The sequence below is a fragment of the Pristis pectinata genome, chromosome 20 (genome assembly GCF_009764475.1).
Source record: "Pristis pectinata isolate sPriPec2 chromosome 20, sPriPec2.1.pri, whole genome shotgun sequence".
NCBI classification, from domain to species: Eukaryota; Metazoa; Chordata; class Chondrichthyes; order Rhinopristiformes; family Pristidae; genus Pristis; species Pristis pectinata.
Window position 1 is genome coordinate 6,755,309 of NC_067424.1, and position 20,793 is coordinate 6,776,101.

At 46.3% G+C, this 20,793-nt stretch overlaps 2 protein-coding genes across 6 annotated transcripts in view; both read left to right on the top strand.

The window, feature by feature from the left end:
* The window catches only part of LOC127580857 (ras-related protein Rab-7L1-like), a 28,965-nt gene extending 20,942 nt beyond the window's left edge, over nucleotides 1-8,023 (top strand). The window contains exons 6-8 of one of the 5 annotated variants that reach the window (XR_007957890.1): nucleotides 453-591; nucleotides 4,704-4,800; nucleotides 7,844-8,023. Coding sequence is in view for 3 of the 5 variants with exons in the window: in XM_052034806.1 (XP_051890766.1) it covers nucleotides 453-617; nucleotides 4,707-4,731 (190 nt within the window). In the remaining 2 variants the exon portion in view is untranslated. Of the gene's footprint in view, nucleotides 1-452; nucleotides 2,858-4,703; nucleotides 5,482-7,843 lie in introns of those variants that run through there. The other 4 variants (XR_007957891.1, XM_052034806.1, XM_052034807.1 and 1 more) reach the window with 4 other exon arrangements.
* Nucleotides 8,024-9,879: 1,856 nt separating this feature from the next.
* nucks1a (nuclear casein kinase and cyclin-dependent kinase substrate 1a) overlaps nucleotides 9,880-20,793 on the top strand; it is a 35,212-nt gene continuing 24,298 nt past the window's right edge. The window contains exons 1-2 of the mRNA XM_052034805.1: nucleotides 9,880-10,282; nucleotides 15,032-15,075. Coding sequence (XP_051890765.1) covers nucleotides 10,266-10,282; nucleotides 15,032-15,075 — 61 coding nt within the window. The 5' untranslated portion in view covers nucleotides 9,880-10,265. The remainder of the gene's footprint in view (nucleotides 10,283-15,031; nucleotides 15,076-20,793) is intronic.

The window sequence follows — 20,793 nt, forward strand, 5'->3', positions numbered from 1 at the left end:
ATTGACTCACTTGCAGTGAAGTTTAATTTCTAGACACCTTTTTCCAATGCTCCTTGTATGCAGGGAAGCATTATTCGTACAATTTAAAGTGTAGCGGTTAGCATAATGCTATTACAGCGCCAACGACCCGAGTTCATTTCTGCCCACTGTCTGTAGGGGGTTTGTACGTTCTCCCCGTGTCTGCATGGGTTTCCTCCGGGTGCTCCGGTTTCCTCCCACATTCCAAAGACGTACGGGTTAGGAAGTTGTGGGCACGCTATGCTGGCACCAGAAGTGTGGTGACACTTGTGGGCTGCCCCCAGAACACTCCATGTAAAAGATGCATTTCACTGTTTTGATATACATGTGACAAATAAAGATATCTTATCAAGTGTTTACATACTTCTGCATACTATTATATTGATGAGAATGTTACTTTTAACTTGAACTTGAAATTCCACTTTGTCTTTCAGTGTATTAGTGGAGTGTTTGATGTCGAAGTCTTGTTTGGGAACTCCGACCCAAAGCCAAGGGGATTATATTGAACTTAAGAATACGCCAAACAGTGAAAAAACATTGGAATTCAGGATGCTGCTGAAAAATCAATCCACGGTACACCAAGGAAATTTATGCTATCTGTAAGACTTCTAATGATTAGTTTTTGTTATCAAAGGAGTTCTGAACATTGAAATGACATGAAAATTAATGCCGACTAGTTGAATTATTGAATTTGTGATGTGAGTTTTAGGTTGGTTAGTGGACGAATTCTACCAGAGGTTCCGCTCAAGTATTCCAATTGACATTGCTTCTAATGCAAAATTTGATTTAATCCTTGTTTTCACCACAGGCAGGCATGAGCAAAGGCACTGATTCAAACAAGTTGTAGCTTACAAAATCAAGTAAACAGCCTTCAGTATTATACATGAATTGATATGAATAGCATGAATTGATTGTGTTGGAAGTTTTTATTTACGGTTTGAACTTCTGCCTTTGGTGATTGATCCAGGTTCAGGAAGAAAACAAACTACTCAAAGGATTTGTTTCAATGTGATGAGCTATTCACTTTATGTAAATCTATATAATACAATACCTCTGAATTTTTGTACAAAGCAAATGAAGATTCTGTATTATATTCATTTCCTATTGTACATATTATATTGAGCGCTACTAGACTTTCACATGTTAAGTTAAATAAAATAAGATAAGATATTGCAGATGTACATCCACAGGGGGAACAAACTTGATGGGAGGCTATAAGCTGCTTGATTAAAATTTTATTGCTAGTTTTTATTACCACAGTGTAATGAGGCAATAAATCATTTAATTGAGTCCAGTTTTCAATCAGCCAATAGTGGTTAGAAAACTGTTTTCCTTTATGTGATGAATCTGGTAAAATCCCACAGTGAGTCACTTTCAAATCTGTTTACTTTTTATTAGATGTTTGTTTATTGTTGAACTTGATTCATTTTTGTATAGTAAAAATTGCAGGTGCTGCTTCAAGCAAGGAGCATCTCAATCCAGTCGTGATGGCAGCTTATTTTTAGTCTTTGCACTTCATGTGGTTTTTCAGTAGTTTAGAGAGTGAGTGACTAATTGTACTTGTGTTGTAATCTGTGGCAATTCAAATATCATCTGTATAAATAGCACTGAAATTCCTCTGTCATAATTCCAAAGGGTGAATATTGATTGGGAATTTCAGAAAATCTGCAAAATCTTGAATTCTTCAGTCTGAATATTAAAACAAAATCCAGCTGTATGAGAGTAATTTGGTATTAGTGAATTGTGAAAATTCAACACTAATGTTTTTTGTAATGTCTTTTATTCTCCCATTTAGTTCTTTTGAACGATATTTTCTTGTAATTTTGTTTTCTGGGATGACCTACACTGCAATGCTTAGGATTGTTTATTTTAATTTGTGATCTTTGAAGTGCTTCCTTGCATGCACAGGTCATTCAGCCAAGATGTGTATAATTCTCTTTGAGCCTTTCCACTCCCCCTTCCCAAATTTCACTGTCCTCTGGCAGAGAGTTGATACCAAAACAAAAGTTGTACCTGTGCATTGTACTTTTACAGTCTCCAGAACTCCGCAGTATTTTTTTGTGTGAGCTTTGACATCAGGGAATTATTTTTGTAATCAAAGGAACACGAGACATTCTGTAGAATTATTTGCAATTTCTCAGTGAAATATTGCTGCAAAATGAATCCTTGCAAAAGGATCCAAATCCAACGGATGTAATGGTGATAACATGAAAATTGTTTGGGTGACAAAATAGTAACTCATGGATTGTAAACTACTGGTTGGTTTGGAGCAATGATTCACCTGAAAAAGTAAAATAGTAATATATATAAAAATTTAGTGTGGAAAAAAAAATTGTGGTCACACTGTAGCATTACCTTTTTCTGGAATGCACTTACAATGGTGTTATGCATGCAGAGTAGTATTTGCCTTGCAGATCATAGAGCATTGCAGTTTTGATTATGGTCACCTTGTGTGATTTGATCATGAATGTAACTCTCATCCTCTTCTCTTGCTCCCCCCCACCCCCACCCCACCACGTGTGCACACATACCCCAGCTTTGTAAAACTGTAGATAAAATTTTATTCAGGCTATCCCCTCTCATCATGAACTCTGTTAACGTAATGACTAATGATAGTTGCAAGGTAATAGCACAGCTCAGGACTTTGACAGCAATGAAATCCTATGGCATGGACACTGCTTGTATTTATGATAAAGAATTTAATCATGTTGTCTTCCTCCTAATTTTGATGATGATATGAATTTAAAGCAAATTTCATGTCAAATATCTGTAGCAATTTTATATTGTATGTGACAAATACATGTAATGTATAAAAATAAAGATTTATTTTAAATATTCTAATTCAAATTGTTGAACTTGGGTTTAAGACAGTGTTGCAGATTTTGGTTGGACTTAAAATTGATTTAATATGCTATAATTAGACCAGCTATTTTAAAACTAAGTGCAGTGTGCAAAAGGTATGCAAAAAAAATTGCCATGAATGTTGGATAAACAGAATATCAGTGCATTTTAATCATTTATATTTGTGTAGCGCCTTTTAATGTAGCAACACTTCATAGAAGGAAGGAAGATAGTTTTAAGATGAGAGACTTGATTTTTAGGGTGTGAATTCAAGATCTAAGGGCTTTAAGTTGGGATGTACAGGAGATCAGAAGTAGGGCACAATGTCTCAGTTTGGGTAAGTTAGAGGTGTTTAGAGCTGGTGAGGGGTTGAGTCCCTGGGAGGATTTGTAAACAAGGATGAAAAATGTAAAATTGTGGCATTGCTTCTCTGGGAGCCAATGTTCGGCCAATTGTTAACCAGTAGAACACTCAGCAGCACCAATGTACATGGTGCCTTTGGAACTTGCTGAAACCTGTGACTCCCATCAATTGTGGGGGTTGGGGAAAACTCCCTCAAATTTGGCTGCCCACAGAAGTTCAGCTCCATTTTGCCTTCGGTCCATAATGGCATGCAGGCCATGATACTAACCAACTGGTTTACAACACAGCCAATCTCGACGAAGACTGTGTCAAAAACAAGCTCTGCCATTGCTCCATCTTCCTTCTATCTTTCTTGCCTCAGTGTTGCATTCATCTCTGGTAAATCTGGAGTAGAACAGAAGTGATGGGAAACTGATCAGGCTATGACTACACTGCAGACCAGACTTCATCTGAACTGCAGCAGTATTGCAGAAAACGCATCCTTGGACATTTCAGCTCTAAGCCATCAATGACTTCAGTGAAGCATGTGAAAGGATGGGCTTTGTACTCAACATCTTCAAGACAAAGATCCTTTACTCACCTGTCCTTGCTGTGCCACATTGCCCTCCAACAACAAAATCACAGAACCCGGAAACATGGACTACTGCCCATATCTCAGGTGCCATCTCTCGTCCAAGGCAGACATCAATGAAGAAATGTACCACTGGTGTGAAAGCCCAGCATAGCTTCTGGTAAATTGACAAAAAATGTATTTGAAAAACAAGACCCCAGACCTGGCACAAAACCTGTGGTCTACTGTGCAGCAGTGATCTCTGCCCTATATGCTTATGAGACCTGGATTACCTACCTATCTTCAAGGTACTGGGAAAAATCTCACCAATGCTTCTGCAAAATCTCTCCAAATTCACTGGAAGGATAAGCAAGCCAATGTTGGCGATGTCTCCCAGGCTAATGTCTGATATTGGTTTGCCATTTTGCATGCTTGACACTAGTTTCCTAAACAGACACTCTATTCTGAGTTTTGTCATGGAAAGAAATTACCAGGTGACAGAAAAGAATTCAAAGATGTGCTCAAAACTTCCTTGGGGGGGAAATGTGCTACATCTCTAATGACTCCTGACCCAAGATAGCTCAAATTGGAGAAGGAACATTTGGGATGGTATTGAGAACCTCTGGTCTGTGCATTACAAGCACAAAGCTGCCCTGCATAAGCAATGGAAGAGTGTACCACCTCTCAAACTACGCACCCAACCTCCTGCCCAATCTGTGGAAGAGTCTGTGGTTTCCACATTGACTTTATCAGCCATCTCAGAATGCACAGAACTGGAGTGGAATTAAGTCAACCTCAATCCCAAGGGACTACCAAAGAAGGATGTGTTGCCCACTATTCATTCACACGGGGTGATCTTGCATGTTAAAGAATTAATCTGAAATTGGTAGGAATGGTCCTGGCTCCCTGTGACAACATACTTTTCTGTTAGCAGACCAAGCTATCCAGGAAATGCTTGAACACTGGAGTCCTGTGACCATCTTGGTGCAAATTTTGGTTACAGAACATTGGCTTGGATACAAATTCAGGTAACCAGACATGCCATCTTGGAAGTCATGCATTCATGATATGGTCTAACTATCTGTGTCCAATAAAATGTGACTAGATAAGAAAAGTGTATGGATAAGAAAATGATATGAGGCTCCTAATAGTACCTTGAGCCAAATGCATTGCATGTACTGCAAGCTATGGGTTTGGTGCTGATATCAATTATCACTCCAGAGCTAAGCAAAAAGCAGCAAATATGGAAAACACTTTTTATTGTTTAACTGCTTGGTGCGCTGACAAGTTCTGACCACACTTGTGGATATTAAGAGTCTGCTCTGTTAAAAAGGCTGATAATGGCACAATGAATAGTTATAAAATTGAAAGCTTGTTTCGGAGAAAGACCCGGTGTACATATGCATCATCAAAATATGCAAGGCTGCTTATGAATATGGCACAAGCTACAGAAAAAGCTGAGATAATCTGTATTGTTCCAGATCCAGTTTCTGAAAGTTGTGCCGGAATCCTGGTTTCTTGAGTTTTGATATGCTTTCCTTTCTCATAAAACCTTCCAAGAAGGTTTAAATTTCAGTCTTGTAACACAAGTATGAACATGATTGTATTTGCTACAAAGAAGTAAGTGTGTGTGGACCCAGGCTTAAAATTTCATTTTTATTATTGATTTCCTTTGATCATTTTTATTTAAATTACAATATAATAATGCAGTGAGCGGGATTAAACAGCTGTGGGAAAACCATTGATATAAATCTCATGTACTTTAAGAAAATTCAATAAAGCAGTTCTATTTATTCCATAAATTTACCTTGCTTGCTAAATAAATTAGTTCCTCAATTCATTTAATACTATAGAGTGTTTACGTTGCAGTGTTAAGATTTAGAAATTCATTTTCAATCACATGCTCATCCCCAATTCACCTTAAGTGCCTTGGCCTTGAATTTAGTGATGTTTCATAGGGAGTTTTGAGGACTTTGACCCTGCAATGATGTGTAATGACTGAGGGGAATCTGGAAGTGCACCTGCTGTCTGAGCACCAAAGGGCCCTATTGGAGAAGCGTTGGTGAGTTTTCTGCAGCGTATCTTGCAGATAGTACACGTCCAGCCAGTATGTTGATAGTGAAGGGATCACAGGGTTACAATAAAGCATGGCGTGCCAATTGAGCAGTTTGGTTGTCCAAGATGGTATTAAATTTGATTGTGGAAGGTGGATTAATATTTAGTGATAGCATCTGCTTAAAAATATCATTAAGTTTTATGTACAACTGTTCCCAAGTTTCATTATTTCTTTAAACTGCAGCCGACCTGGCAGTTCAAAACGTAAGTGCAGTTACATTATCTAGACAGCTTGCAAGTGCCCTCCTTGCAGATGTGTGCCAGATGTCAATAATGTATTTTAGTCTCTTGTGCAGATTATTTGTACTGTGCTTGCATCTGTGCAAACCTGTTGAATGAGGTTTTTGCTGTGTTCAAGAGTACATTGGGTCCATCGCCTAAATGTGAGAATAAGTAGACTATTTGTACCTTGCAACACTATTTCTACAACATGACTACATTGACTTATTAACTTTGTCTAAAGAGAAGAAAGACTCTCTCTCTGAAACCATAATTGTGGTGGCTCATCTAATAAATACATGAGTGACACAGCTTCCAACTAATGTCAATTTTTTGTCTAATATTCCTATGAATATTTTTGTGGTCAAGATCCTACATAAATACAGGTTATTGTTGCTGTTAAGAGAAATCAGCTGGTTTTATGGGGAATTTATGGATGTTATTTATGATTTAAAGTGTAACCATAATTGTAGGGTTTAATTGGCAAACAATTTAAAACAAGGACAGTAGGCTATTACGGTGTGGTGTTATGGAAATTAGCATCACGATTTCAACCATACCACATAATTAGCATTAATTGGATTTGGGCCCTTTAAACCAAGGGTAGAGCAAGGTCTTAAATATAACCAGGGTTTAAATTTGATCCATCAGTCTCCTCAGCCAAGTTATTACAAACATGTAGTCATGTGCTGGGCAGAAACCCAAGAAGGTGCACTCCGTTTTCCGAGTTACTCTCGGGGGCTTTCAGAGCTATGTATTTATTCAGCACTATGATAGGTGTGAGAGAGGGGCTGGGGATAGAGAATATAAAATGAACTTGTTTTAAGGAACTAAATGGACAAGGGAGGAAAGGCAATAAAAGGTGGCCTCTGTTTTAGATAGAGACAGGAAACTGCAGATGCTGGAATCTGGAGCAAAAAAGCAATCTGCTAGTGCTACTCAGCAGGTCAGGTGGCATTTGTGGAGGGAAATGGACAGTCAACATTTTGGATCAAGACCCTTTATCTGTCCAGACTGTCCATTTCCCTCCACAGATGTTGCCAGGCCCTCAATTTGAGTGTTTTTTTTCTTTTTCACCTCGTCAGCATCCAGCTCTGTTAATAAAATGGGCTGCAAATATTCCCATCCTGTCAAGAAGACAGATTATTAATGCTTCTAAAATATAGATCAAGTAAAAACAGAATGTGATGAAAATACTCAGCATGTTCGGTAGCACCTGTGGATCCCTCAATGACCTGAAACAGATGCTGCCTGATCTGTTGAGTCCTTGAACTTTGTTTTTTATTTCAAGTTCCCAGCATCTGCAGATTCTGATTTGTAATATATTTGTGTACAACATAGGTCTTTATTGTGTATGACTTGGGGATCTCGTGTTGATGCAGGTAACCATGAGTAAAAACAATAGTGTTGGAAATATTCAACAGAACAGTCCTGATGAAGGGTCTTTGACCTCGAACATTGTTAATTAATTTCAAAGGTTCATGTATCAATGGATTAGCATATAATATTGAAAGTTTAGGAAATGAAATAGAATTCATGTGTTCTTTTATTACCAATAATTAGTTGAATGAGCTCCTGTTTGTTCTGTGATTTCGTACATTTCAATGTCCATAATCTACTGTGAGCTTTGGGCTATTAGGTAAAATCATTTGCAAAATTCAAATTTGTCTCTGTATTGAGACAAGCATTTGGCTTTTAAAGGTGGTGTAATTTGATTTTGATTTTCTATTTTTTCAGTGCATTAATGTTGATACAACAGATTTATCAAGTTGAAGACTGAAACACCAACTGTTCTATCATTAAGTGTACCTAAAAACTCTTAAGCCAAATGCTTATTATTGCATTGGATATTTTTCCTTCATTCCCATGTTGCAAAGAACTGAAAACTCGTGGTTTGTTGTCAAACTGCAAGTACAATATGAGATGCTGCATCAAATATATATTGGCATATACATAGAAGTATTAATACCTTAAGGAGATTTCCGATCTGCTATTTTACACAATGATAATCTGATTTTTGTGAACTGAATCTTGGATACTGATCTAAATGCCACTTTCAGCCTGTTCCTTCTAAACAAAACTGAATTTAGAACACTTTAATGCATTTTGCCACCTTAATTAAAATACACTGGTATTTGCAGAAATCTCTCTAGATCTATATTTTCTTGTGTGGCAGCCAAGAATGTTTTTTTGGAAAACATAGAATGGAAAACAATGGAATTTTTTGAGTGGGATTCAGAAATTTCAAAAATGAACACAACATTACAAAATGCAGTTAAAGTGATTGAAAGTAGTCATTAATTTCACTCTGGCATTTCTCGTTATTCTGTCTCCATCAGGTTTTTCATGCTAAAGTAAATGATATTAGACAAATCGGGAACAGGAAATGTTGAAAGTATTAAAAGTAACATTTGTATTGTACTTTATGACAGAGAAACAACCTAATGTACTTAATAGGAGTGACTGAATTTGGCATTGTGCCAAATAAGGATGTAATAGAATCAATACTTGTTCTCAAGTTTAAAGGGATGACTTGAAGAGATTGCAATCTATGCCTTCAGCTGCCAATGTGACAGGATTAAGTTCAGGGATATCCATCATAAGTGGAAGGAGATTGATCTGAAGCAAGGAGAACAAAGCCTAGGAGAGTTTTGAAAAGTGAGAACTTAGTTAAGCAATGCCTTGCTTTTAAAGAACCAGCAATGGTCAAATGGCACTCAGTGTTAGTTTATAACTGTGCAGTTGAGTTTTAAAGATCCAGTTCATGGAGTATAGAATAAGGTGGCCTGATCTGTCTTCAGTCTGAAACATTATTTCTGTCTGGGTGGCTGCTGTGTTAAGTACTCCCAACATTTTCTTTTCCAGATTTCCAACAGCTGCTGGCTTTAGTTTTCCTATAACAAAGGAGACCCATCATGTATTGTAGTAACTCCATAATCTAAGGTTAGATTAGAGGCCCAGTTAAACACTTTGGGCAAGCCACTGCAGGATGGGTTAAAACAGTTGGCCCAATGGGGTGACTGGGCTCTGCAAGAGAGGGACTGGATTGAACCTGGAATGATTTAGTTGAAGGTTACCCATGCAGTGCTGAATATCAAGGGGCAAGTGCAGGATTATATTCGCTGAGAAATTTGCCCTGTTTATTGCAAGGTTGCAGCGAGGGCAAGGACGCTTTAAATTTCAAGGCGCCTTTCCTAGACTTTGCACCAACATGGTGCAGGGTTTTGCCGCCAAATTCTCGTGACTCCGCTCGGGCCGGGATGGGAGGGAAAAATATTAAGATCATGCCCGGGGTGAGCACCTTGGGGTAATAAGGACGGCAGCGAGTGCTTTGGGCAATTAATAAAAAGCCCTTGTACTAAATCCGCGTGACGAATCTGTCGGAGCGAAACCGAAAATCTCCGCCGTTTGGGGTCTGGAGTGCCGGTTCTGTCATTCAGGCGGGGGGGAAGGGGGTTAAAATCGGGCGGGATGCTCGCCACGCCGCCGCCCGATATTCGTATCTCCGCCGAGGCGCGCCGGCAGCAGCGCCGCGAATCTGCCGATCGGAAACGGGGCGGGAGGGGGGGGGGGGGGATATCACTCCCGCCCCCCTCTCCGCCTGTGCCAGACCAGGCTGCAACCCAACGTGCTGGCCGCCGTGACGGACGGGGCCGTCGACCCATCAGCGGCCGGGTTGATTTTCAAACGGGCCAACCACGAGGCGGAGCTCGGCAGGCCGTCCAATCAAAGCACGGGCAAGGGGCGGACCCGCACTGGGGTGGGCGGGACGAGGCGGGCGAGCAGGTTTGGTTGCCCTGGAAGTATTTGGCTCTTTTATCTCCCGTGCCCATTCCCACTTCTGAGGGGATTCAGTCCGATTTACCCCAGTTTTGTTTTAAAAGAGGCACCATCGGACCCGCGGCCCCCGGACGCGGATTTTTACCCCCCTCCCGCTTCGCTTAGATCGTTTCTACAGGCAGATTATCGCAGACAAACCGCGGAGTTGGTCGTTTTTCGGGTCCGTTTGCGTGCGCCGAAGCCTGAGGCCTACGTGTTTTCGGGGGATTTTTTTTCTGACGGGGGGGGAGGGTAAAAACACACGCAGGAAAACGGGGGGGGGGGCTCGTCAGGCACTGGTGTCGTTCTCCGAAAGCCCCGCCGCCGCCGCTGAAGAGAGATGTCGAGGCCTGTCAGGTCGGTTCGCTGCTGCGCGTTGAGTTTGGCTGCAGAGGCGGCGGCCCGACCTCGTGTGGCGGGGTCCTCGCCGCCTGCACCCCCTCCCCCCCCCCCCCCGCACCCCACCCCCCCAACTTCAACCCCTCTCCTTCCTCTACACCTCCTCGTTGCAGCCCCACCCCCCCGCACCCCTTCCTCCCTCTGCACTCATCTTCCCCTGCACCCCCCTTCCCCCCTGCACCCCCTCCCGCAATTGCAACCCCCTCCCCCAACTGCACCCCCTCCCCCCTACACTCCTCCCCCCGCACCCCATTCCCCAGCACATCCTCCCTGCAGCCACACCCCACTGCACCTCCTCTCCAGGCACTCTCTCCCCCCTCCTCTCCTCCTCCCCTCTCCCTCTCCTCCCCTCCTCTCCCCCCCCCCTCCCCCCCTCCCCCCCTCTCCCCCCCTCTCCCCCCCTCCCCCCTCTCCCCCTCTCCCCCTCCCCCCCTCCCCCCCTCCCCCCCTCCCCCCCTCTCCCCTCCCCCCCTCCCCCCCTCTCCCCCTCCCCCCCTCCTCTCCTCCTCCTCCCCTCGCCCTCCTCCCCCTCCCCCTCCTCGCCCTCCTCCCCCTCCCCCTCCCCTCCACCTCCTCCCCCTCCCCTCCTCCCCCTCCCCCTCCTCCCCCTCCCCCCCCTCCCCCTCCTCCCCCTCCCCCCCCTCCCCCTCCCCCCCTCCCCCTCCCCCCCTCCCCCTCATCCCCCCCTCCCCCTCCCCCTCCCCTCCCCTCCCCCTCCCCCTCCCCCTGTCCTCCCTCCTCCCCTCCCCCTCCACCCTCCTCTCCCTCCCCCCTCTCCCCTCCCTCCCCCCCTCCCCCCTCCCCTCCTCCTCTCCTCTCCCCTCCCCCACCCCCCCCCTCCCCCACCCCCCCTCCCCCACCTCCCCCTCCCCCACCTCCCCCTCCCCCACCTCCCCCCCACCCCCTCCCCTCCCCTCCCCCCCTCTCCCCCTCCCCCCTCTCCCCTCCCCCTCTCCCTCTCCCCTCCCCCCCTCCCTCTCTCCCCTCCCCCCCTCCCCCCTCCCTCTCTCCCCTCCCCCCTCCCTCTCTCCCCTCCCCCCCTCCCCCTCCCTCTCTCCCCTCCCCCCCTCCCTCTCCCCTCCCCCTCCCTCTCCCCTCCCCCCTCTCCCTCTCCTCTCCCCCTCCCCCCCTCTCCCTCTCCCTCTCCCCCTCCCCCCCTCTCCCCCTCCCCCCCTCTCCCCTCCCCCCCTCCCCCCCCTCTCCCCCTCCCCCCCCTCTCCCCCTCCCCCCCTCTCCCCCTCCCCCCCCTCCCCCCCTCTCCCTCTCCCCCTCCCCCCCTCTCCCCCTCTCCCCCTCCCCCCCTCCCCCCCTCTCCCTCTCCCCCTCCCCCCCTCTCCCTCTCCCCCTCCCCCCCTCTCCCCCTCCCCCCCTCTCCCCCCTCCCCCCTCCCCCCCTCTCCCCCCTCCCCCCTCCCCCCCTCTCCCCCCTCCCCCCCTCCCCCCCTCCCCCCCTCTCCCCCTCCCCCCCTCTCCCCCTCCCCCCCTCTCCCCCTCTCCCCCTCCCCCCTCTCCCCCTCCCCCCCTCCCCCCTCCCCCCCTCCCCCGTCCCCCTCTCCCCCCTCCCCCTCTCCCCCCTCCCCCTCTCCCCCCTCCCCCTCTCCCCCCTCTCCCTCTCCCCCCCTCTCCCTCTCCCCCCTCCCCCTCTCTCTCCTCCCTCTCCCCCCTCCCCATCTCTCTCCTCCCTCTCCCCCCTCCCCATCTCTCTCCTCCCTCTCCCCCCTCCCCATCTCTCTCCTCCCTCTCCCCCCTCCCCCCCTCTCCTCCCTCTCCCCCCTCCCCCCCTCTCCCTCTCCCCCCTCCCCCCTCTCCCTCTCCCCCCTCCCCCCTCTCCCTCTCCCCCCTCCCCCTCTCCCCCCTCCCCCCCTCCCCCCTCTCCCCCCTCCCCCCTCTCCCCCCTCCCCCCTCCCCCCCTCCCCCCCTCTCCCTCTCCCTCTCCCCCTCTCCCCCTCTCCCTCCCCCCCTCCCCCCTCCTCCCCCCTCCCCCTCCCTCCCCCCCTCCCCCTCCCCCCCTCCCTCCCCCCCTCCCCCTCCCCCCTCCCTCCCCCCCCCCCCCTCCCCCTCCCCCTCCCCCTCCCCCTCCCGCCCTCCCCCTCCCCCTCCCCCCCTCCCCCTCCCCCTCCCCCCTACCCCCCTCCCTCTCCCCCCTCCCCCTCCCCCCTCCCCCCTCTCCCTCCCCCCTCTCCCTCCCCCCTCTCCCTCCCCCCTCTCCCTCCCCCCTCTCCCTCCCCCCCTCTCCCTCTCCCCCTCCCCCCTCTCCCTCCCCCCCTCTCCCTCCCCCTCCCCCCTCCCCCTCCCCCCCTCTCCCTCCCCCCTCCCCCTCCCCCCCTCTCCCTCCCCCCCTCTCCCTCTCCCCCTCCCCTCTCCCCCTCCCCCCCTCTCCCTCTCCCCCTCTCCCCCTCTCCTCCCCCCCTCTCCCCCCCTCTCCCCCCCCCTCTCCCCCCCCTCTCCCCCCCCTCTCCCCCCCCTCTCCCCCCTCCTCCCCCCTCTCCCCCCCCCTCTCCCCCCCCTCTCCCCCCCTCCCTCCCCCCCTCTCCCCCCCCCTCTCCCCCCCTCCCTCCCCCCCTCTCCCCCCCCTCTCCCCCCCTCCCTCCCCCCCTCTCCTCCCCCCTCTCCCCCCCCCTCTCCCCCCCCTCTCCCCCCCCCTCCCCCCCTCTCCCTCCCCCCCTCTCCCCCTCTCCCCTCCCCTCCCCCCCTCCCCCTCCCCCCTCCCCCCCTCTCCCCCTCCCCCCCTCCCCCCCTCCCCCTCTCCCCCTCTCCCCCTCCCCCCCTCTCCCCCTCTCCCCCCTCTCCCCCTCCCCCCCTCTCCCCCTCCCCCCTCCCCTCCCCCTCTCCCCCTCTCCCCCTCTCCCCCTCCTCCCCCTCTCCCCCTCCTCCCCCTCTCCCCCTCTCCCCCTCCCCCTCCCCCCCTCCCCCTCCCCCCCTCCCCCTCTCCCCCTCCCCCTCTCCCCCTCCTCCCCCTCTCCCCCTCCTCCCTCTCTCCCCCTCCTCCCCTCTCCCCTCTCCCCCCTCCCCCCCTCCCCCCCTCCCCCCCTCCCCCCTCCCCTCCCCCTCCTCCCCCCCTCCCCCCTCCCCTCCCCCTCCTCCCCCCCTCCCTCTCCCCCCTCCCCCCTCCCCCCTCCCCTCCCCCTCCTCCCCCCCTCCTCCCCCCCTCCTCCCCTCCCCCCCTCCTCCCCCCCTCCTCCCCCCCTCCCCCCCTCCCCCTCCTCCCCCCCTCCTCCCCCCCTCCCCCCCTCCCCCTCCTCCCCCCTCCCCCTCCTCCCCCCCTCCCTCCCCCTCCTCCCCCCCTCCTCCCCTCCCCCCCTCCTCCCCCCCTCCTCCCCCCTCCTCCCCCTCCTCCCCCCCTCCCTCTCCCCCTCCCCCCTCTCCCCCTCCCCCTCCCCCCCTCCCCCCCTCCCCCCTCCCCCTCCCCCCCTCCCCCCCTCCCCCTCCCCCCCTCCCCCCCTCCCCCCCTCTCCCCCCTCCCCCCCTCTCCCCCCTCCCCCTCTCCCTCTCCCCCCTCCCCCCCCCCGTGCATTTCTTTTGCATTTATTTTGTTCTAGTGTGCAATTAACTTTACCTTTAATTTATAGCTCTCCATATTTCTATCTATCTCACCTTTAGTGTTGTGTGAGTTGTGTATTTACTCTGTAGGCATTAATACAGTTCATTTTAATCCACTTTTTTCTTCTTTTGAAACTGTAAGATTTTTGTTTTGGTTGCGTATAATCTATGGTAACCATTATTTGTACTCAGTACTTTTTCTTCTAGTTTCATGTGATATTTAGATTATGCAAATTATAGTTTCACGTGTGTTATCAGTATATAGTTTAAATACAATTTTAGTGGGGTTCTCTTTAAATCTGTACCTGGGAGATGTTTCTTTTCGCAGGATTAATTTAGCAAAGTTGGTATCTGCATCTCCATTTTGAATTCTGTTCTGTAAAAGACGTGGTTTCTAGGAAGTTGGAGGAGTGAATGGGCTCATGCTGTGACTGCATTCCAGATACTGTTCTGAATCCTTTGTGAAGTAAATAAGAAAGTTATAAGCTAAGTAATGGTAGTTACTATTGCAATTATCAAATTTTCTGGAACAAATTATGGCAGACTTTTGTCTTAATTAAAGCAGATGAAATTTGTATTTGTAGCCTTTTTGGCATTGAATTGGTTCCTGGAAGTTATGTTAGTATGTTTGGGAGGGGAAACAATAGGGTGTACAGTCATAATTTCAAATGCATTTAGTTTTCAGTTGATGGGTCCAAAATACAGACAAATGGACATGGTTTATTTTGAGACATCAACAAGGTATTAATGTTACTTCAATGATTTGGCAGTAACATTTTAATTTTGGCAGAGTTTCTTCTGCCATGTAATATAACATGGCAAATAGAATTGTTGACAGAAGGAGTTTTATTTTAACTGCAGCAGTTTCCATTTTGTTTACTTTGCTGCTTCTCATCCCAATACCAATTCTACTTTTACTCACCTACCCCCACTATCCAAGAACAGCGCTTGACCTGTTCCTCTGGAAATGTTATTCTTCCAGGAAAGGAATATGATAGGCTAGAACTGAAAGCTTGTAGCAACCTGCATTTTTTTTACTCATGATGTAGAAGTTGTACAATTACTAATGTAATTTTTTGAAAAATCTAATATTAATATTTAAATTTCTCTACAATTATAGCTATTTTAGTAGTAAGTGGACTTGTAACTAATATGTCTGTTTTCTCAGGAATAGGAAGGTCATTGACTACTCACAGTTTGAAGACTCTGATGGTATGTACTATGCATGAAATCCAGGTAATTTTAAGTAGCTTGCTTGTGTACTTAAAGAAAGTTCACCACTAATTTCATGAATATGCTAATTCATATTGTCATCACTCAACCGGAAATTGCATTTGTAATGGCACATTTAACTTAGCAAAACATTGTAAGGTGTTTCAGTCATTATCAAACAAAATTTGATGCTGAACAGCATAAAGTTATTATTGCAAAAGGTTGATCAATTTAAGACATTGGTGTACAGCTGAAGAGCTATATTTTGCCTGCAAGATTCTATGTTTAGGCTCTGTTTCCTTTCACATGGATGTCAAAACCTTTCACACTCCAGCTAACTAAAACTCCATTTTTAATGGAATTTGATAACCTTGTACAAAACAGATGCATGCTGTATCTTGGAAGCTCTGCATTGTCAATGCAAGTTGGATCCACTGAGTCATGTCAGACCAATGGTCCAAATAATTACCTGATATTAGCATCAATAGATTATTTATGATAAACTCCACTTCCTGTCAAGCAGAGGTCCAGCACATTGCTCCAGCAAAGAACAAAGTATGAGATAAGACAGTGTATATCTTTTTTATTTAGTGATATAAGTGAAGAAGGGAGAAGATTTCTAACCCATTCTCTATTTGGGACAATGACATGGCTTCCTGAGGTGGATAGGCATTGAAATATTGCAATGGTGAATGAATTAAAGCAAGAACAGTTTAGAAAGTGTATTCTCTCTAGCATTCCAAATTTGTTTAGTTGCATTAGTCCCTGGCTAACCCATGAGGACATAATGCTGGAGTCATCGAATGGGTCAGGTAGCATTTTATAAAGAAACAAGTTAATGTTTAAAGTTAATGAACAAACATCACAAATGACCAACCCCAACTTTGTCATCAAACCTGAGAGACCAGATGAAAGCTCATCGACCTGAGATGTTAATTCTGTTTCTCCATGGATGCTGCTTGGCCTTAAGAATTGGTTTAATTCGCAAAACAACTGATAGTTCAGCTGCTTTCTTAACGACAGATCTGAGCTGCTGTTGAGCTCTGGATTGATGCAGGCTGAAAATGATTTCGAGTAGATTATGCAGTGAAACAAATATCACAAAGAATAAACAACTGCATTTTAAATAAGGAATTCATTACTACCACCTTGTTTCAAAGCATTATGAATAAAAACCAAACTGTTCATAAATTCTAGGTTTTGTATTTCCATACATGACTAAAAGTACCAATTTTGTTAAAGTATATCATGTCTGTAGTCTTTTTAAGTTATTTGAGTTGTCAGTCTGGACTTTCCTCAAAATAGGTAGTTATTTAACGAATGTTGAAGGAGAGTAATAAGAAGAGACAGAGAGGTGTGGGGAAGGAGTTGATAATTGAACACATAGCCACTGTTGTTGGAGGAATTTAAAATTGAAGCTCACAAGGTGCCTAAATTTGAGAAATGCAGAGTCATGGAGTTGGGGGATGGCTATGAGGGAAAATGTAAAATAGAATATTAAACTGCATTGATGCCTGTCTAGGTCAGCAAGCATAGAGATGGTGGGCAAGACATTGCAGGTACAATACAGTCATCAGTAAGACAAAAATGAATAACAGTCTCAGCAGCAGGTAAACTTGGGCAAGGTTTATCACTGAAGTGGAAGCAGGCAGTTTTGGTGAGAGAGCGCATGCTTGGTTGGAAGGGCATCTCTAGATCACGAGATGCCAAGGTTTCTAACAGTCTTGTTCAGATTCAGGCAGCGAGGGGAATGGAGTTGATGACAAAGGCGTATGAGGGTTGCAGACAATGGCATTGGTATTCATAAATAGTATCCAGGTAGAGCTAGGTGGGGGTGGTGGAGTATACCAAGTTGTGGTATTGTATGTGATGCTTGGATAAGGCTGAAGGCCATGTTCAAGGATATTGAGGGTGGTAGTTTGCAGGGACACAAGTCACAAATAATTTTGAGGAAAGTGTTCATGACAGTAGATTTGAAAATGGGGCAGTCCTTGATAATGGACTGGTAAGAATGTCTGCTGATATGGGAGCTGGAAAGGAAAACTGGAAATAGAATTGGATCAGATGGGATCTTGTGTACCAGATGGACCTCAGTGGGGAGCATCGTGGCTACGCATGTTCTATCTCCCCTTGCCCCCAGCCTTGCTGTCTGCCTCCTCCAAACCCAAATGATACAGAAAAGTACAAGGTAAAACAATAACAGAATGCAGAATAAAGTGTTACATTTACAGAGTGCAGGTAGGTAGACAATAAGGTGCAAGGTCATAATGAGATAAATTGTGAGGTCAAGGGTCCATCTTATCATACTAGGGCACCGTTCAATAGTCTTGTAACAGTGGGATAGAAGCTGTCTTTGAGCCTGGTGGTACATGCTTTCAGGCTTTTGTATCTTCTGTCCAATGGGAGAGAGGAGAAGAGAGAATGTCCAGGTGGGTGGGGTCTTTGATTATGCTGACTGCTTTACCAAGGCAGTGAGAAGTATGGAGGGGAGGCTGGTTTCCATGATGTGCTGGCTCTATCCACAACTCTGCAGTTTCTTGCACTCTTGGGCAGAGCAGTTGCCATATCAAGCCATGATGCATCCGGATAGGATGCTTTCTGTGGTGCATCGATAAAAATTGGTGAGGGTCAAAGGGGACATGCCAGATTATTTTAAGCCTCCTGAGGAAGTAGAGGTGCTGGTGAGCTTTTTTGGCTGTGGCATTTACGTGGTTGGACCAGGACAGGCTATTAGTGATGTTCGCTCCTAGGAACTTAAAGCTCTTAACCGTCTCGACCTCAGTACCGTTGATGTAGACAGGAGCATGTGCACTGCCCCCCTTCCTGAAGTCAATGACCAGCTCTTTTGTTTTGCTGACATTAAGGGAAAAGTTGTTGTCATGACACCATGTCACTAAGCTCTCTATCTCCTTCCTGTATTCCCGACGCGTTGTTATTTGAGATACGACCCACTACGGTGACACGTCTGCAAACTTGTAGATGGAGTTAGAGCAGGGAATAACATCTAAGATTATCCTGCATTGGGTGGTGTAACTTTAGGCTATGTAATTAAAGTACAAAGGCCTGGCTGGAAAATTGTTAGATTTTATTAAATGGACTTCGATTAAGATTGCCCATAGAAGTTTGAAGGACCAAACAGTGCATATGCATGCAATGTTTTTGAGTTCAATTTAAAGCCGAGCTGATCTGATAATAACCGAGTTATTTCCATGGGTTTTTAAAAACAAACAGAAGCCTACAATTTTTTATTGAAGTTAAATTTATCTTGTTGACTTCTTACTTGCACAATCATGCAATCCTTAACAAAGCCTTGGAGAGCAAACTAAAGTCTCCATGTAAACGATCATAGGCTTTCTTTCCTGTACCCTGGACAGCTGAAAGTACTTGGTAGGATTCCTGTTATAATAACACTGCATCTAATTTTCACATAGCCGGATCCCAAAAGCAACATCTTAACTTTCATGGAAGTCCTGAATTTTCTCTGATCAGTTTGTTGCTCACCTGCCTGTTAAAGTGGTCTAGTTTTGTGCAGAGCCCCTGGAAAGGATTTCCTGATGGAAACTAGCTCTGATTGTTGGGTGTTCCGATCTTAAATCCCACAGAAGTGCCTTGATGACCAATTAAACCAAACACCAGGCTGAATGAACTATCCAACAGCTTGAACGTTTGTCGATGTCGGGAGTTTTTAAATATTAAAAAAAAATCAAAACATAACACTATAAAACACAAGTACATGAAGTAATTTAAAAAGATGCAAATTATTTTAAAATTACACCTTTCTCTGACACTACTCTCCATTGAAGTAAATGGTGTTGTGGAACCTTCCAAGTCTAAGCCAATGCAGATATCCCATCTGCTGTGAAACTGCAGTTCACACTCCTCCAGCATCAACAGGCATTGGATTTGGCAGCAGCAATCGACCACGTAGAAGTTTGGGTCTTTGGCTTTTACAAGGAACATTTATTTAATCATTGTATAACAGCAGCTGCTGTGCTGTTCTCTGAACAGTGCAATGGCTTTTACAAGTATACACCCAGCAAATAGTTTTAACACTTCATCTGAAAAAGATCACATGACAGTTCAGTCCCTAACTATGCTATGGTATTGTCAGGCCAGATTGTATACTCCGACCCTGGGCTTTAATTCTCCACCGTCTAACAGAAATGAGAATGCCACTGTGATAACTACTGACATGATGTTGGAAATCAATGTTGTGTTTGCTGCTAATACAGAGACTCTAATTTTCAGCAGTCTGCTTAGCTAAAAGTGAGTGTGATTGCTCCATCTCGTTGCTCTTGTATTCCTCTGATTCTAATATTTGGAATTTTCTATTGGGGACATAAAAATGAGTGAAGTGAAATGAAATGACCAATTGCTTTCAGGATGACACAAGTGAAGCAGTATCTGTATTGGATCTGTAACTCTCACCACTTAATCATTTTGATAGTCTACTAGCTTGGTTTGGGCATTTATATAAAATAAGTTGTGATTCTGATCTACATTTCTTCTTGATATTGTTCTTTTAAAGACATCATATCAGGCATATTGACCTGATGTACTTATTCTTCGGATCGCACGGGTCAAAAAGTCCTTGGGTTCAGTCCCTAGCTTTTACCCCGCTGAATGATCTCAGCAGCATTGTACTCTTGTGCAACTCTTGGCCTCAAAACTGGGTGAGGAGGTAAAAGTTTCCCAAGAACCTTTGATTCTGATTCAATGCAGTCCCTTCATTGAAAGTGCATAGAAATGAGTTTCATTTATGTTTGTGACATGCTCTTTTGGTTTGGCACCCTGCCAGTATTTAATTATCCTGACTTGTACATTGTGTGTTTACTTACTGAGGTTACAAGGAGCTTTGCTGCCCAGTGAACCTTATCCCAATTGAATTCAATGCCGTCAGAGTGGTAGGTGTGGGACATTTGTACTGGATAGGATGTAATTGTTGGTTCACACTTCCAAACAATTGTAGACAGCAGTTTCCTATATTGTAACAGTGATCACACTTACGCACTTCATTGACCGTAGGGCGCCTTGGCATTCTGCGTTTATTATAGGTACGTCTGTTTCGTTTTCACAGTCATAAAAAATATTCAATGGAGGCATCTTGGGGTTTTACTAATTGTGGTTTAACCTGTTTATATTGTTTATGGTCCTGTTTTGCCTTCATCTGTTCCTGTTGCTCCATCTACATTGGCCTGGTAATTGATTGCAGCTCTTCCCAGTTGGGCACTCTTTTCCTCATTCTAATGTTCATAGAGTCGCATGGCATTGAAACAGACCCTTCAGCCCACTGTCTGTGCCGAGCATTAAGCACCCTAATTACCCCAATCCTACACAATCCATGATGTTTTCCCCTCCTACCCTGCCCCCCCCCCCCCCCCCATGGTTCTACCGCTCACCAGCACACAATGAACAATTTAACCATGGCCAATTGACCAACTGACCTATGCATCTTTGGAATGTGAAGGAAAACTGGAGAACCCAGAGGAAATCCATGTGATCACAAGAAAAACATGCAAGCTCCACACAAACAGTACCTGAGGATTGACCCTGGGTCACTGGAATTGTAAGGCAATGGCTCTATTAAGCTGTGCCACTTACTGTATGAAATTAATTTATCTTCATTTGATGACTTACTCACTTTCACTTTAGTTCTTTTGCATTTTTGGAATTGGGTGCAAGCAGTAGGATCTGTAAGAGTGAGCGACTACATTCATC